This window comes from Pongo abelii, chromosome 2 (assembly GCF_028885655.2).
Source record: "Pongo abelii isolate AG06213 chromosome 2, NHGRI_mPonAbe1-v2.0_pri, whole genome shotgun sequence".
NCBI classification, from domain to species: domain Eukaryota; kingdom Metazoa; phylum Chordata; class Mammalia; order Primates; family Hominidae; genus Pongo; species Pongo abelii.
In genome coordinates this window covers 101,514,465-101,532,596 of record NC_085928.1, presented here as the reverse complement: position 1 = coordinate 101,532,596, position 18,132 = coordinate 101,514,465, and the positions used below count along the sequence as shown (strand labels likewise).

The 18,132-nt window shown below is 53.2% G+C and overlaps 2 protein-coding genes across 2 annotated transcripts in view; both read right to left on the bottom strand.

The window, feature by feature from the left end:
* Positions 1-518: 518 nt before the first annotated feature.
* Positions 519-4,001, bottom strand: MUSTN1 (musculoskeletal, embryonic nuclear protein 1). Its single transcript, XM_009238919.4, has 3 exons — positions 2,348-4,001; positions 1,012-1,144; positions 519-825 (listed from the first exon to the last, which is right to left on the bottom strand). The coding sequence occupies exons 1-3, from the start codon at positions 2,354-2,356 to the stop codon at positions 719-721; spliced, it is 249 nt and encodes an 82-aa protein (XP_009237194.1). The 5' UTR covers positions 2,357-4,001; the 3' UTR covers positions 519-718.
* Positions 4,002-4,130: 129 nt separating this feature from the next.
* Positions 4,131-18,132, bottom strand: part of STIMATE (STIM activating enhancer) — a 67,070-nt gene continuing 53,068 nt past the window's right edge. Inside the window, exons 4-8 of the mRNA XM_009238918.4 lie at positions 17,145-17,266; positions 12,204-12,316; positions 11,102-11,179; positions 10,194-10,343; positions 4,131-8,001 (exon numbers count right to left, since the gene is read on the bottom strand). Of these exons, the coding sequence (XP_009237193.3) occupies positions 7,885-8,001; positions 10,194-10,343; positions 11,102-11,179; positions 12,204-12,316; positions 17,145-17,266 (580 nt within the window). The 3' untranslated portion in view covers positions 4,131-7,884. The remainder of the gene's footprint in view (positions 8,002-10,193; positions 10,344-11,101; positions 11,180-12,203; positions 12,317-17,144; positions 17,267-18,132) is intronic.

Here is an 18,132-nt window from a genome sequence, read left to right as displayed (position 1 = left end):
TCTGGGAGGCTTACCCCTGCTGTTTGGAAGAGACAGTAGCTCAGGAAACTGACTGCCAGAGAGGAATCTCAATCTGGCTTTGTCTTGGAGGGGACAAAAGCTGGGAGGAGGCAGTGTGAACAAAAGTGCAGGGAGAGGGGTTCTGAGGTCCCTAGGTGCTGCAGAGCCTGCAGGTCCTCAGAGGCTTCTCAGCAGCTTCTGTGGAAGGCAGGAGGCGAGGTGGTCCCTGAGACCCCACCCACTTCACTCTGAGCAGTGTCATCGTGGCCTGCTTTAATGGAATAGGCTCCAGCTCAACTCCCCTGTAGTATAAAAAGGGAAAGTGAGGCTCAGAAGAGTCTGGTCTGAAGTCACAGGTCAGCACTGGGTCTCCATGTCCAAGGCAGCATGTGGCAGTGGCCATAATAGCACCTGTGCTATCCCCTGGGATCTTCCTAAATGGACATGTTCCATGTTCCCACCCTGTCCTCCCTCTCAATAGTGGCCATAGCCAGGGACCAACCAACACCTTCTGACTGCTGGGGCCACGCGGGCATCCTCTTTATTAGTGCTTCCAAAGTGCTGGTGCAGAGCCCTTGGCTGAAGGGCCTGGACTGTGGGGGAGGGTGGCAGCCCCAGAGATAGCAGGGGAGAGGAAGTGTTCTGGCATAAAAAAGAGTTCCCGGGAAAGGCTCCTGTTTCCGAGCATTCGGGCAGCAAGGGGAGTGGCGCGCGCTTCTCAGCCGAAGACACTCTTGGCGGGTCCGGCTCTGGGCTTCTCAAAGACAGTCTCGGTGCCTGTGCGGGTGCGGCTGAACACTGACGGGGCGGCCGAGCCAGCTTGCTCTGTGGGAGGAGGTAAAGTCAGGGGCCAGCCTGGCTTCCTGGGAGGGAAGGTCCCTTATGATGGGAGCACCTTTTCTTGAGCCCAGGAATACTGGATTCTCAGAAAAGGATCCTTAACCGCCTCCCCCACCACTGACACACACCTGCACCCCCATCCCCAGCGCCAGATGGCATAAGGACACTCACCACACTCTCGCATGACCTGGTAGGTCTTGGACTTGATTTCCTGGTTCTTGGTCAGGTTTCCTCGGGCCCCCTTCAGGTCCTCCTCCTTCACAGGGGGGCGCTTCTTCTTGATAGGCGCTTCCTGAGCACCAGCCTTGGAGATCCAAGAGCCTCATCTTACTACCTGAAGCCTTGAGGCAGGGACACCTACCTCTGTGCCCTGGCCAAGACCCCTCTTCTCTGCTCTCTAAACCCAAGCCTATTCAAGGCTCTACTTCTCTTCCAGAGAAAGCCTTTCCAACTACACTCCACCTGCTGCAGGTCTCCCAGCTGTCTTGGTCTGACTTGCCCATGTGCCCTTCCCTTACAGCCTGGGAGCTCCTGGGAGCAGTGGCTGCTGCAGCCTCACACTGGTGTGTCTGGCTGCCTGGTCAAGCTCAGGGCTGGGCACAGTGGGGAACGGTGAAGGGGACTAGCTCTGAGGCTGGGCAATACTAGGGAATTTGGTTAGTTCCAAAACCTGTTCACTGGGTGGCAAGTGGTCCCTCAAGGATTGCCCCTCTTCCAGAAAAGCGCCAGTATTTACTTTGTGTCTTTGGGGCTGGAAATGGGGTAGAAGGACCAGATGCCCACAGAGTTACAGTCCAAAGTGGCCATCCACCCACAGAGCAGGCAGCAAGGACAATCCTCTCTCTTGGCAGGCTGGTCTGTCCCTCCAGGGTGGGGGACACCCAGGCTCGGTGTTTACCCTACGCCTCAACCCCAGGCGCCTGTGAGTCTGAGACCTGCCTGTGCTTGGGTGCAGGTGCAGCCATTTCCTCCCTCAGCCTGGGCCAGGCTCCTCAGAGCAACACACTATACCCCTGCACAGGGATGCACCCAGCTGTGTCCCTCCAGCCTCATGTGCACACACATACAGCTTCATGCATATACCATACACAGAGACAGACAGACCTATGTGTGTAGCTACACACACAGTGCATGGCTGCAGGGCCCATAGCTACAAATGCACAAAGCTCTACACACTGAGCTATACCGGCAGCACACACATGCACGCGCACAAACGTGCACACACACACAGATGTGCACACACACACGCACATGCAAAGATCTATCTAGGCCCCCCATCCCCAACATTTCTCTCCACTCCTCCTAACAAACCATGGAATACCACCAAAGCCACATAGAAGAGGGGTTCCTCAGGGGGTCCTCCCTGAGCCCCCATCTCCCAAGGGCTGCAGAGCCTCCAGTTCATGCTTGGGGCTCAGATCAAGACACAGCTGCCAGAGCCGAAAGTGTCCAGGACTCCACCTCCACTCCCTCTGGCATCAACACAGCCCGTGCTGGGTCCTCCTACCTGGGACATGGTGGGTATTGTGTAAGCGCTGGGTCTCTGAAGGCGCCTCTCTGGCAGGCAGCAGCCGCTGGAAAAGATCTGAGTGGAGCCCAGCCTTCTGAAACTTATATAGCCTGCTTGCTTGTCCCGGAGAGTCACTGCCCCTCCTCTGACAGGCTCCCTGATGATTCAGGTCCACAGGGTCGCTGGCTTCAGAGTTTATTCTCGGAGATGAGAGGGGCTCCCAGTACTGCTGCCTGGGGGCTGCAGCCCTGATGAAAGCAGATGGCTGCAGAGACCCTGTGCCCTCTGGGACAGCTGCTTGATTTGCCGGGGGGAGGTGCTGGCACTGGCGGACATGCTTTGTGTTTACGGATTTGGGTCCTGGAATGTGTGACCATCTGAATTGTTCCTCTGCAAGGGTTCATCCCAGTGTGTGGGGTGGGTGTGGGGTGTCCCTGAGGGAATGGAGGGCCCTAGCCGGCTTGGACTGCTCCAAGCTTGTTTTTCTTCCTCTTCCATCCCTTCCCCTGGATTCCAGTGGAGAGATTTTCCAACCCTGCATGGTGGCGGAGCAGGAGCTTCCCGTGTCTGCTGCATCTGCTTACGGCAAGCTCACTGGGCCCTTGTGGCAAACTCAGAGAGAGGGGCTAGCACAGGTTCACAGGTGGAGAAAGTGAGGTAAAGGGAGCCTGGGGAGTTGCTCATGTTTTTGCTGATGTCCTTGTCCTCTGTCCTATTCCAACTGCAAGTTCAGCGAGTGGGGAGTAAGGGGTCTGGAAAGGACCAGGGAGGAAACCATGCTCGATGGTGACAGCACTGATGAGACAGAGGTGGGAAACAGACTCAGGCTCAGGCCTTCGAGTAGGTGAGGCCACCGCAGGGGGGCTGGCCTGCAGAACAGTTTCAGTTGCTCAAAGAGGATGGGGGAGAGTGAAGCCCACTCCAGGTACTAAGCTGCAGAGACAAGAACAGGCCAAAGGGCTCCCCAGAAGGTCACTTAGCTCTTCTTTGCTAGAAGCTCCTAACATGCCCCTCCTTGCAAGGGGAAGATCCCCCAGGGCACAGGCCAGGAGCCTAAGCCTGGGGTGGGTGTGCGGAATAGGTGTGCGTAGGAGGTCGCAGCCCTCCCAGTAACACACGTATCGAAGTCCTTTTCAGTTTATGATGGAGATTATTTTTATCCTTGAAGGCTCCAGGCAGATGGAACCCAACCAGGCACTGACATTTGGTTATCCCAAATGCCACTCCATTGCTGTCATACTTTGAACCCCACCCCAATTCCCCTCCTGCCACCCTGGCTCCAGGAGGCCAATGAGAGGACTGCCAGGCTTGATCTGAGACAAGTGCTGACATGAGGAATGCCCAGGATGTGGCACATGAGCCAAGAGGCAGCCGAGGGCAGGCCAGGCCTCGTGGGGGCCTTCCACTAGCTCCAGGGGTGCCCCTGCAGATGGCACCTGACGCTGTGGCTCTGCCCAGGGACCTGCCTTCCAGCCCCGCAGCCTCAGGGACAAGGATGTGGGCTGCTCACTGCTTATACTCTACCTCCCCAACACGATGTCCTCCTCAGAGACGGACTTGCTTTAATTCTCACTAGCGAGGAAGTGGAGATGGACATGGCAAGAGCATGTTTGGCTTTTCACTGGGCTGCTGGCTCCCACTCCTGCCATGAGGCTTCGTAAGGTTCCTGCTCACTCCGGTCCCTGGGGAGAACCTTCTAATTCACAGGGGAATCTTTTTTGACCCTGCCAAGCTGTTTCAACTCCAGAGAACCCACAACCAACAACCACAAATGTGATGGTTTCTTTTTTAAAAAACTGTAATAAGATGCCAAATTTTATTGTAAACCATTTTACAACGTAAGTACATCATCTCTTTCATTTCAAAAAAACGTTTCCATGAATCCTACCACCACCGATTAAGCACCCCCAACTGGATGGCTGCTGAAGTGGGCCATGGTTTTGCTCACATAGGTCTGACTTCTAACAAACTTCAGGAAAATAAAAATCAAATTTAAAACAACCCAGCCAACCAACCACCAACCAACCCAGGAGCTCAAGGTGCTTGTGGCAAGTCAGACCATAAGTCCCTTACCAAAAGCCAAGCCCCTCAGAGCTGCCAATGTTTCACGAAGTAAAACAGAGAGCTCTGCACTCTTAGCTGCAAGCGTGTGAAACTTCTAAAAGCCAGCCCCACATTCTACGAGGCAGCTGCTCTGGCCAGTGGGAAGCTCCTTGCACTGCCTATCTTAGCCTGGCTGCGAAAAGGCCAGTGAACTGCAAGGGCAGAGTGAGCTGCCAGCTGGGCGCTGCTCCCTCCAGGGTTCTGAGGCAGCCTTTGGACATAAACTTGGGGCTGCACCCTACAGGCTTACACTGCCTAAGGGAAGTCACAGCTTGGATTTGAGCCTTTTAATATTTTCCCTGAAGAAAGAGGCATGACAGGTGACATTAACTCATGACTCCCTGTTGCCAGGGAGGACACAAGTTAAAGCTTGAGGAAGGAGGCCACCAGCATGGCCGAGGGGCCACAGACCCTCCTCTTGCAAGTGTGCAAGCTGAGTGGACCAAGAAGCCACCACCACCTGGATCTCACTCACATCCCCCCTTGCCATTGTCAACAACCCTCTGACAGCAAAAGGAAGTTAACAGTACCAACCACCTCTTCCATTTGGATACGACAGTTCTACCTCATTAGTTTATTTCCAATAGTTACAAGAAATTTGTTCATGACCTTGACTTGCAAGGTTCCACCACAGGTGGCTTGGCTGAGGTCCAGATTTGGACAAATCAGACTGATAGCACACAATATCCAGCTAATGTCCCATCATTTCTCAACACGGTGATGGATGCCATGTGGCCAGGTGAAGAGCTGCACCTCATAAGGCACCTTGGAGCAGGTGGAGAGGAAACTCATCGTAGGGAGGGAGGGCAGCTTAGGAGGAAGTCCTGACCACAGCCCTCTGATCTGCTCTCATGGGATGGTACACCACGGAAGAGCCCCCAGTGACTGCAGGAGGCACTCCTGGGGATACAGATTTGTGTGTGTACATGTGTGTGCAAGTGCGCGTGCACACACACACACAAACACACAAGAAAGGGAAGGCCAAACACGAGAGGTGCCCTATAGTCAGACACCCTATTAGACCCCCGTCCCCTGGTCAGCTAGCCAGGTACTAGCTGCAGCTCAGAGACTAAAGCCCTTTCTGAAAATCAGGATACAGGGAAAAACCATCACTCCTCAGCTACTTCTTTGTTCCCCAAACCCTCTGCTCACTGGGAAGTGGGCCAAGCCTTCAGATGAGACCATCTGAGGTCTACATAACCCAGGGTTTGTTTCACAGCTTTCACAGATTATGGCTCTCCTATCTCCTGCCCTGTTTGGAAACATTAGGAGCTCAAGACTGAACATGAAGCTCCGATTGTGAGCTCCAGGAAGGTGGAAGAAACAGCTGCAGGCACAGGTTGTTCAAACCAAAATGAAATAGGAGAGGAGGAATTAGAACTGAGTCGGTGATGCCATGAGGGAATGACCGTCCTGTCAGGAACATGAGTCTTGGTCTTCCCAAATTCGACTGAGAATGGCCTGGTTCCAGCCACTCTTCCCCACTAGAGAGCTGCTGGGGAAATACTGGCTACCATAGCTGTGGATGGATGGGAGGGAGCACAAAGTCAATCCGAGCAGGAATGACACCAGCAAAGTTGCCTCCTACTGTAGTTACACTCCCTGCTCCTCTCAGCACCCTGGCTCTGCACTCCTGCGAAGATGGGCTGAGAAGGCCTGCCTGATGTTTCGCCTTCAAGTCCAGGACAGGCAGGGCTCTGAGAGGCAGAGGGCAGTCCCAGGGTACCTGGTTTAACAGCTGGGTTCATGCGCCACAATTCGGACCCAATGTGCTTAAGTGAAACACATGTTCATGCAGGTCTAAAAGGAAGGTCCTAAGTGGAGTGGCCTCCTTTGCACTTGTCTCACTTGAAGTCCAGGATGTCTCCCTTTTAGCTCATTACACCTTAGCAGTATGGCTTCCTGTTCCTAACCATCCGTGGCTGCCTCTGAGCTTGACAAACCACTGAGCAGTGCCCCTACCTTGCTGCTTCCACAGCAGGGAAACGGCTGGGGTCAGCCCATTCCACAGTCACTCAGCAAACTCCCAAAACCACAGGGGCCTGTGGCCATGCTGAGGAGTAGTGACCATTCCCCAGGGAGGGGACACGGCCTAGAAGCACCTTGCCCTGCCTGTGGTTTAGAGAGTGAGCTCTCTCACCCCTGCCTCCCTTAGCCACCTCAGCTTTGGAGGGTGAGAAAAACAGGATCACTTTGTGAGGCAGATGTTCTCCAGAATGCTGTGCAAAACAAATAGGTGACACTAGGATGACAGGTACCAGGGCAGCAGGAGAAGAGGCTCCTGGCGCTGAGTCCAGAGGCTGGCTCTGAAGGCTGCAGCAGTGGGGGCTGAGAGGCTGAGACCTCTTTAAACCGTGATTGGAGGCTCTGCAGACAGGCAGACTGCACAGAAGTCTGGTAGTCTTGGGTCCTCTGGACACAAAGACCTCTTAGCTAAGTTCCTTTCTTGGTCAAATTTAAGATCTCTAATCTGCCAGCAGGAATGCCAGAGCTTGTGGGCCCTCGGCAGAGCCCTTCCTGTTCCACACACTCTGCAGCTCCTGGATCTGCATCCAGACCAGCTGCTCCAAGCTTGGGTCTGACCTTCACAGAACCACTGGGTTTGCTGATTCTAGAGAAGGGCCATCCTCCTTCCCTCCTCAATCATTTGTCTCATCTTATCATAGGGCATCATCTAATAATATTCCAAATAAAAAACTCCCGACTTTTCCTCCTGCCAGCCCACACCCCATGAAAGGCAAATAAACCCATTTCTTTGGGGATTAAAAAGAGTTTTTAAATACAATAGTATGAAAATATAACTTAAAAATATAAAAGTCAAACAGCATACGGAAGACTTAAAAATCTCTGTTTTGCCCATTAGTCCCGTAAGTACTTTGTAGGAAATAAACACATACCCCCAACCTGGTAACACTGTCAGAGCTCATAAAACCAGCTTCAGAAATCAATAGTTACAAAAGACATTTCGAGTAAGAAAGCATTCCGGTTCCAACTTGGTCAACGAGTCACTTTTAGCCCAAGGGCGTTATGTGTTCGCACTGCCCACAGCTGCGGTGAGGAGACCCACCCACGGTCTGTGTGCCTGTGCTTCCCTCCACCTTGCCACTCGGTCGGACACGGGGCAGGGCCTCAGGTCCCTCATAACACTGTCTGGGACGACAACAAACACAACTCCTTCCTTGCATATTTGGTCAGTGTTTGTAGTGCAACTGAATGGGGACCTCCAGCCGCCCATGGCCCCCTTGGGCGCTGGCTCCTCTTCCCTCTTTTTAAGTCACAGTAGTCTGGGGCAGGCGAGAGCGGGCAGAGACAGCAAGAGGAGCAGAGGTAGAAAGGAAGGGCAGAGAGAGGGTAAGGAACGATGCTGCGGGATGACCTCTGCACACCAGCGGCTGGCGGGGCCCTCCCGTCACCCCCAGCATGGGAATGTGTCATACGGGCAGCCCAAAGCGGTGCTTCTTTTTCTTCACAGGCTTGAGGGGGGTCAGTCTGCGGAGGTCCTCCTCCACGTCGGATTCCTCCATCTCGTCATCTGCTGAGATCAGGATCTGAGGCAGTAGAGAGGCAAGGCCTGAGTCACCCCCAGCAGGGCCTTCATCATTTGCCCTCCCTGGACCCTGGGCCCTTCAAGTCTCATGTTTCTTTTTTTTTTTGGACAGAGTCTCACCCTGTCACCCAGGCTAGAGTGCAATGGCACGATCTCACCTCACTGCAACCTCTGCCTCCTGGGTTCAAGTGATTCTCCTGCCTCAGCCTCCTGAGTAGCTGATTACAGGTGCGTGGCACCACGCCAATTTTTTTTTTTTGCTACTTTTAGTAGACATGAGGTTTCACCATGTTGTCCAGGCTGGTCTCAAACTGCTGACCTCAAGTAATCCACCTGCTTCGCACTCCCAAAGTGCTGGGATTACAGGCGTGAGCCACCATGCCCGGCCAAGTCTTAACGTTTCTTTACAAGAGAGTGAGGGGAAGCTCCCTGTATTCAATGAGACGTGCTAGCCTCCACAGGCCATGTTCACTCCAAGGACACTCACGGGCTACTGAAGCCAGCAGTGAGTCGACAGACCCCCTTCCTCTGCTAATGCTCCCCACTTCTCGGTCCACCTCCAGGGGAACCGAACTCCATCAGGACAAACTCAGCAGGGATCTGCAGCCTAAGGTCACCCTGGCTAAAAAAAGCTCAACCATGACACATGCAGTTGTTGAAGCTGCCTTAAATACTGCAGAAGCAGACTGAAAAGCCTCTTTCAAAAGGAAGAGAAAGCATCTGTGGGCAGGGGGAGTTCAGCGTGGCTGCTCTGAGCCAACTCTGTAACTGCTGAAGACAAATAGCGGCACTTTGCTGTTCTAAGCCCCTGGAATGACTCAGCCATGCAGCTGGGGCAAACACACTCATCCCCTGCCCACCTGCCTGGCTCCTTAGACCTCTGAATACCAGGGAAAGGTTGGAACCACCTAGATTGGGATCAGGAGGTCCAAAGCCCAGCAGTGCAGGGAAACACGAACTCCTATTCTAGGGCCGGGCAGGCAGTCTCACCTCCTCTTCCCTGCGCTGTTCCGTTGCAGGGCTTCCTGCCTCTAGTCTTGGTCCCGACCACCACACTCCCACTGCTCCTCACCGCCTGTACGAGCACATCCCAATGCCTCAGCCTGGATCACAGGGCATTGCCCATCTAGCTCAGCCTGTGCCTCACTTCTTGTCCTTCTGTCCTATGCTCCAGAATACAAGCCACAGTGCATTTCACACTATGGCCCAGACACCAAACCATATGACTGTGAATGCTCATGAGCTGCTGCTTCTGCCCATAACACTGTTTGCCACTCACCTAATGTTCACCAAGCTCTCATATGACAGGTGCTGGCCAGATTCTAGAGATAAGCACCTAGAGAAGACACGGCTTCCCCTCTGTCCTACTATCTGTTCGTCTTCTGAAACTCCCTCCAGGCTGTCCCAGGGCCCTCGTTGGGTTCTACCTATGCCTCAATCTTAGAACACACTATGGTGTCATGACAAAATACTTATGTGTCCACCTGCACCTCACCCACGTGTCTGACAGCCTCTCCGGGGAAGACGTTCGTCTCAGCTTTTCTGCAGCTCCCACCTGCACACTTCCTAGGCCTCCCATGCCTCCCACGAGCTGGCCCTGCACGCAGATGTGGGGTGAGTGCTGCGGGGCCGCCAGAACACATATCCTGGCCTCAGGGCTGCTATTCATGGCCACCGTTCTTCCCTGAGGTCCAAACCTTTGAACTCAGAAGACCAGAAAATAAGGGGGAGATGAGGTTCCTCCTGCAAGGTCTGGCTACCCCTATATTTTAGAAGTTTCCAGCTGTCTGAGCCAACACTTCCCTTGCTCTTTAGTGTTGGGCAGAGATTCAAATACCCTAATGCTTGAATGTCAACCATTAGGCCCATGACGGTCCTTGCCAGCTCACCAAACAAGGCAGCACTTCCCTCTCCTGTCTGTCATCTCCACTGACAGAGGAACTGTCACAGGCAAGCCACCCCCATCTGCTCTGCCCTCCTGCCCTAGGCAGGCCCAAGGGACAGTAGGAATGGGTCCTGGCTGGACAGAGCTGTCTGTCCCTCGCTCATCTCTGGCTCAGCCTCTTCTCCCGCCCTCTGGCTCGCACTGTGACTCAGCACTCAAGGGAAGAACATACACAAACATAAGACCAGAGACCCCCTTGGGCCAGCGATACAATGGCTTGGGCCCTTGGAGAGTCAGGGAGGCCCTACCTCAGACTCAGACTCCTCGTGGGATGCGGCCCTCCGGTAGCGGACCTTGCTCCCATTCCTCGAGTCCTGGTTGGCTCCCCTTTCTTCTAGCTTAGCTTTCGTCTTCCCTTTTCTCATGAGGAAATTGTCCACTACCCAAAACATCAAAGCCTGCGGGAAGGAAAAGTGCAGGTTACTTTGGGATAAACCATTTTTCAAAGCAAAGCCGAACAGCCCCCATCTGCCCACTCCTATTCCGGGTTATAAGATCCAGAGCTATGGAAAGAAAAACCCAATCTAATCACCCTGCTATCTCCCAAAGCTTAGAAAGAGATTCCCAGTCTCCACATCCTCGGGTTCAGTTTTCTGATCAGAGTGTGAAAGGAACGTGCCCTGAGGGGTTTTTGTTGTGGTAACTGGGGGAACAGCCTGTTTGGGCCTGGAAGCAAGGTCTCTGGACATGCGTTCCGGGCCCCTCCCCACAGACTCCGTGTGGGTGGCCGGCACACCCTGCCGTCATCTGTTTGTCCCAGCTTCCCTCACCACTTCTGTTTCTTAACTTTGAGCCATTGTGCTCAGGAGTTTCTCAAGATCCGTGGTCAGGAATGAACGATGGGTATGTTTAGAACGATCCTGAACTAGAGGCTGGCGCTACACATGGGTGGGACTTCTTGGTGGGAGGCCCCTCGGCAGGGAGGACAAGACAAAGCTCCCAGGCCCCTCCATCCTGGACAGGAGTCCTGGGATGGGGCCCTGCCTTTTGAGGGGTAATCCTGCCATTTCCAGGTCTGGGGGTGGGAGAGGTGGCAAATGGTCACGCAAAAAGACCTGATGGCTACAAAGTGAGCTTTCTGTCAGACTCAGAACTTTGGACAGGAACCCTGCCAGGCAGGGAGCAAACCGGGATAAAAACGCAACATGACACTGACGTTGACAAAGAAGGGGACGATCAGCATGACGATGGCCAGCTTCAAGTCTGGGTTTTCAATGGGATTCAACAGGGCCACCTGTAAAGAGAAGCAGACTCAGTGAGGTAGGGAGAGGCCACCGAGAGTGTGCCTGGGGTGGGTGGATGCTACCCACAGGCCCGAGGGAGCCTTAGCTTAGACGCTTCCCCCAAAGCCCAATGGGAGCGGCACCTCATGCCCAGGGTTCCCAGATAAGACTGTCCACAAGGAAGCCTTGGAGACCACATTAAGCAGCTGGTGCTTTGGCAGCTTTCCCCTCAGTGTGGACTTGCAAAGTGCAGTGGGCTTACAGCCACCGAGCCAGGGCAAAGCAAGCAGTGCCCACCGGGAGAGTAGAGTGTGGGCTTCAGGGGGCTGGAGGGGTGAACACATTGGATGCTCATTACAGACACCAGCAATGAGGCCCCAGACCACTTTCTAACAGAAATCCCACACCTCAACCACCTCTAAAAGACAACAGCTCTGAAAAGCCTTGGCTTATTTTCTTAAATAAAATCCAAACACAAATAAAACCCAAAGGAGGCCAAGCTGAGCCACTTGTTCTCAAAGGCTTCTGGCTGGTCTCATCTGGGCATTCAGGGATGAGGGGTGGGGGTTTATCTACACAGAACTGGGGTCAGAGGGCGGAAGCCACGGTTGGGGAGCCCGTGGGCTGGCCAGGGCATCGGCACGCTGAAGGTCACAGACTGTGGAAGCTGCCCGTGGCACCACAGTTAAACTACCAGCCAAGAGAGGTGTGTGACAGGATGTTTGCCGATGTAGAAACATTCGTTGTCGCAAGGCCTAAAAATCACCATCAGATGGTAGCAAGCTGAGGGCAGGGACTGTATTTCATTAGTTTTATACATCCCAAGGCTTCATCTAGAACAGACATTTAAAGTGGATGGATGCTAAGAACTGACAAGCTCTTTGGAGTAGTTGCCACATCAGACTAAATCCAGGACACATTCACAGAGTTAAAACAGAAGTTTGGTTTTCCTAGAGTTGGCATGTGTGGGTGATGGGGAGGAAGTGCTGCTTGCTCAGCATGGCAAGGAGCTACTAATGCAGGGACGAAGCAAACCTTTTTCCATTGAAGTATTAGGAGGACGATGAAGACGACAGACTTTTCAAAAATCATGATCACGATGTAAAGAGCGCACTGCCCGACCCAGGCTCCACACTGCAGAGGGTCTCCTGCAGGGACAGGCGGGTGCTTAGTCACATGGGGCCCAGGCATCTGAGTGAGATGATGTCCCTACCCCACTCCCCCACACGCACCCCAGAACCCTGGCTCTAAAGGTACTTAATGAGCCCCCCGCCAAAAGTCCAAAGGATTACCTCATCCTTAACAGACAAATGCAGTATTTTAAATAAAATCAGAGAATTCCTTATTTGAAGATACTAAAATGGCCTTTCTTTTAAGAGATTCTAAGATAGGATTAAAAAGCACTAAAGTTAGGAAGTGCTCATTGCTGGAGCTCAGAAAAGCTGTTCTTTCTGCCTGCTGGCAGCAGAAGCTGTATGAAGCAAGACTGCTATTCTTATCCGTTGTTGATTTTTCCAGTGACGGCGGGGCTGCCCCTCCCTTCTCTGCCCATGAGTGGACTGATGTTTGTGGATGATGAAGCAGGACCCAGTCGCTTTGTTTGTCTCCCACCTCCCCACCTCCCATCCCTTACCCAACTCCCCGGGCCGTCCCTGATACCTCAGCCTCTTGAGAGCAGAAACGTGACTCTGGAGGAATTTGGACTCTGACTGTCCAGCACGGGTCACCCCAAACACCTTGGCCAGGTACAAGGAAGTGAAGAGAGAAGTCCTTGGGGCAAGGAGGTGGAAGGGATGGGCCAGGGCCCAGGGCTGTGACAAAGGTCCATCTGGGACCCCTTCAGTCACCATGCTTGAGAAACCGAGGGACCTAATAGTCCAAGCTGGGGATGTGCAGGCCCTGGAATGCCTCTAGGACATTTTGAATGGAGAGAAGACCAGCCCCTCCAGGGAATGATCCTGTGATATGAAGAACCCTAGGGTGGCTCCTGGGAGCCACACAGGCCTCCCCAAAGTGGGAGACCCAGGGGAGAGTGGGATGTGGGAAGGCCGCCTGGGGCTCACCCTGGAAGTTCTGCCAGAGCTGCCTTATCACAGCTGGTCAGAAGAGGGGGTACAACAGGGTAGCATTTTGGGGGCGGCGGTGGGGCAGGGGGCTGGGGGGGCAAAGGCCGTAATCCAGGCTGTGAGAAGATAACTTGGTCCAAAGAGAAATCTCCAGCTTCTCATTTGACTTTATTGTTTCTGCAGCAATCCCTGTTTGGGCACCCGTGCTGGAGGCCCACGCCCTGCCCAAGCCTGTCAGCTGTACACAAGGGAATGACTTTATGCAGCTGCAATGGACAAAACACCAGGCCATTCCCTTTTCTGGAAAACCCTGGGAGAAGTGTGGCAGAAACACATCAGTTGCCTCTTCTGAGGTCTTCCCTTCTACTTTCACTTAAGGGATAAGAGACATTTGAGGCAAAAAACCCATTTCATAAGCATAATCCCTCCTTGCTAGGTTGTTAATGAGTTTTGCAATCCTTTTCCTTTCGGTAAGTCACCTAACCTTATCAAGAACAGTTCTCAAAACAACAGATGAACTTATTTGTGAGAAACCATTAAGTAGGTTTGAGGATAGCTGGACAGAAAGCGCCACTAGGAAATCTCTCTGCGAGGACTGGAGTGTTCGGGAGCCAGCAGAGCGCGCGGCACCGCTTATTTACTATGGAAGGATGTCCGCTCGCTCAGTGTGCTCACTCCATCTGCTCTTCAGTTTTAAGTGACTGACAAGGAGGAAAATGCTTTTCCTCCCATACGCCTCATGTTGCCCCAGTGTTCTAGGTTTCTGCTACACAACTTAGCTGCAGCTGCCTCTTTAGATGCTAAAATAAGAAAGTTCGCAAACGTGAGAAAAGAGAAAAAGCACCTGTGACCCTGTCTGGCACACCATTTCCTCTGGGAACCCAGATCTCACGCAGCCACCGTTGGGAGAAGCACACGTGGCTGCTGTGTTTCCTGATTCCTGTTTCACTTGCGAGTCTTTCAAATGTCCCCCACAGTCTCCTCTTTAAAGGACAGACATGCCAGGCAGTGTGGTATGTCCTGCTTTGTCACTGCTGTTATTGTTTTCTTAGAGATGGGGTCTCACTCTGTCGTTCAGACTGGAGCGCAGTGGCATGAACACGGCTTACTGCATCCTCAAACTCCTAGGCTTGGGTGATCCTCCTGCCTCAGCCTCCCAAGTAGCTGGGACTAAGGATGCATGTCATTGTGCCTGGCTAATTTAAAAAAAATTTTTTTTGTAGAGACGGGGTCTTGCTTTGTTTCCAAGGCTGGTCTTAAGCTCCTGGGCTCAAGTGATCCTCCCCGCTTAAGCCTCCCAAAGTGCTGGGAATGACAGGTGTGAGCCACTGCACCCGGCCCTTGTATGTCTTGCTTTTCACTACAATGAATAACCTCAGGCATGTGGGTGTTTTGTTTGGGTTTAATTATTTCCTCAGTAGAAGTCACAGCAATAGGGGCCAAAAGGAGGGAACACATCTGTGGCAAGAGGCTTCCAAAAGGGAGAGTTTGGCCAGGGACGGGCAGCAAGACCCGTGAAGCACCGTGACCCAGATATCAGGGCTCCCACATGGGAAAGAGTGGCCTGGTAATCACAGTGCAGATACCATGCGTCACCTGGATCTGGTCTCAACCACCGGGGCTGTGTGGCTTATTTCCCTGAGTCCCACATTCTCATCAGCAAACTCTTGGCCTTCTCTTCTAGGAACAAAAGACATATCCTAGAAAAATAAGCCCCTCTTCTTCATTTACATGAGAAGAGAGCTGTGGGGACCTCTGCCTCAAATGGATGGGCAGGATAACAGGTGTGGGAAGCGGAACAACAGCCCCACACAGTTGCCCACATCCAAATCCCTGGAACCTGTGAGTGTGCAGCATCACACAGCAAAGGGGAATTGAGGCTGCAAATGGAATTATGGCTGCTAGTCAGCTGACTTTAAGACAGGGAGCGTGTTCTGAGTGTCCAGGTGGGGCCAATGTAATCACAAAGACACTTTAAAGTGGAAGGCCGCAGGAAGTCAGGGCAACTCGATGTGGGATAAACCCAGCGACTTGTTGGCTTTGAAGATGGAGGGAGGGGCCGCGAGCCAAGGCTTACAGGCAGACTCTAGAGGCTGGAAAGGGCGAGAAAACAATCTTCCCAGAGGCTCCAGAAGCCAGCCCCATTGACAGTGGGACTTTAGCCCAGTGAGACCCATGGCAGGCTTCTGAACAAAAAAAGATAATCAACTTGTGTTGTTTCAATTTGTGCCATGAAGTTTGCGGAAATCTGTTACAGTAGCAATAGAAAACAACAGAAATGGATGGAAATAGAAAACAACAGGTAACTGTGCAGACAAGCTATCCTTCCTCAGCCTGGGGAGGACTCAGGATGGTCCCCGCAGCTTTATTTGGAGACATTCTGGCTTGAAGACTCTGGCTCCCAAAGGCAGTGGTGGGATGACCCAGGGGCAGGGGCCGAGGCAGGCCAAGAGATTGAGAAGGAGGCTGAAACACAACCACTGCCTTCTTCCTTTCCATCCACCCTTGGGGATGAAGACAAAATGTGAGGGAACAGCTGGTAGCGTTAATGCTTGGTGTATCCGAACCAGACCTGATCTTCACTCCCAGGTCACTGAGCGGCACCTGACAGACTGTGGCGGATTCACCTTAGCACTAGTCAGCTATAGTAGAGGTGGGAGCCACGCCTTCTAGAAGGGATCTCAACTGCAAAGGAGTAGTTGTGAGCACTGTTTGTGGGGGTGGTGGGAGGGTTTAGGTATCCTGGTGCAGCAGCCCTAGGCTCCCATAGCCATGCACTGGCTGGGTGAGCTTTGTGTGTCACTTAACTCCTATGGGTGCCCATTCTATAAATGAAGATGATGCTGTGCTGGTCCCCCCACTGTGGTCCATTTCTGTTCTGCAGCTGAGGACTCAATGACTCGCAGCTTCTCAGAAGCCTTCCCTGGAGCCACAGGAGGCACACGCTGTGTGTTGGACACTATCTTAAGTCAGTGACTCATCAGGCATCAAGTAACGGGGCTAAGAAAAGCCCTCCCCTGAGCTCATCTCCCCTCAACGGAGACAAACAATTACTTAACATTTCTGGAAATACCCAAGGCACTCATAGCCAGCTCCATGAAAGGGCTCCCCTTTTAAACTGTCAGTGCCTTGTGAATCTTCAGCCATCTAGAAGTGAGTGGCCCTTAAGCCCACAGCCATGAGCTCTTTGGGAGGCATGACCAGGACAGGAGAGTGGGGATCCCGAATTCCATCCGCTTTCCCTCCCTCTTGTCCTCTGTGGCCCTCTCAAGGCAAAGGCTCCACTGATGCTGCTCTACCTGGAAGAGGAGCTTTTGTCTGCAGACACCTGAGGCCAGCTGTGAGGGTGGGAGAGAGCTGATGTTACCCCTAACTCTGTCCTGAAACCTCAGAGGGCAGTGAGGGCCTGAAGAAGGTGCCCTCCAGTACCAGCCGTGTGGAATGGCCTAGCAACAGGACAAGATGTGCAGGAGAAAGAGGGGCAGGGCTTGCCACCTCATTACTGAACACCTTCAAAAAATGAGAGCTGCCCCATCTCTTTAACCTGGTAGGCAGGTGGTGTGAGCTCTACAGGAAGCTTGGCGGAATGAAGAGGCCCTGTGGCCCTGTGTGTGGGACTGCTGGTGTCTTCTATTAGAAGGAGCAGATATTCGGCCCTCTATCTGCATCTAGTGTCTCCTGCCTCCTGCCACCTTCCCTGCCATAAGGTGAGGGCCTTGGTGGTAAAGCAGGCACCCACATCCACAGGAGGGTGTGCTGAAACCCAGAACAGCCCCCTCTACCACAAAGAAGAGACAATGGCAGCTCCCCAGCCATTTCTGGATCTGTTTGCCTGGTGGGCCGCATGGGGCAAGGAGCAGAGACCTCCAGCAGTTCCCTCACGCCCTGTCCGGCATCCACAGCACATTACCATATTCGCCGAAGCGTAGGGACTCCCACTGCTGCCACTCCACCAGGATGCTGACGGCGCGCACCCCCACGTAGATGAGCAGCATGCCCACGGTGGCATCCAGGAGGAAGTTGATGAGGTACCTGTGAGGACAGGGCACACGCATGGTCATGGCAGAAGCCACGGGGCCAGAGGTCATGGCTGATGCAGGGTGGCCTGAGGGAAGCGGATTGACCCAGCATTTGTTTGGGCCTGTTCTGGGGGCTGGGAGCCCTCATGTGCCAGTGTAGCTGTCACTTCCAGGTGCCCCCCAACCATGTGCCGAAGCTCATCAGGAGTGGGACCACCTGAGGGAGGTGAGTGAGGGACAAAGACACTTTAAAACTGCCAGTGCTGACTGGGTGCGGTAGCTCACGCCTCTAATCCCAGCACTTTGGGAGGCCGAGGCGGGTGGATCACGAGGTCAGGAGATAGACACCACCCTGGCTAACACAGTGAAACCTGTCTCTACTGAAAATGCAAAAAAATTAGCTGGGCGTGCTGGCACGCACCGGTAGTCCCAGCTACTCAGGGGCTGAGGCAGGGGAATCACTTGAACCTGGGAGGTGGAGGTTGCAGTGAGCTGAGATCGCACCACTGTACTCCAGCCTGGGTGACACAGCAAGACTCTGTCTCAAAAAAACAAAACAAAACAAAACAAAAACCTGCCAGTGCTTCTGCCAGGTGAAGGTTCAATGGAAGACAGAGTACCTGGAAGCAGCCAGGGAAAACAACAGGAAACAGAACTTAGCTGATGACAGAAACATCTATGCAATGATTCTGCTCACTCCCTAACAGTCCAGCCCAGGAGGCCCAGAACAGTGCTGCTGCACCAGAGGTTCAGGAAAACAGCCTCTCGGGTTTCACAGACAAAGACAGCAGGGCCACATGGCCTTTGCCCATCCCCATCTGCAGTCAAGCATAAGTAATATTTTTACACTTTTTTTTTTTGAGATGGAGTCTCCCTCTA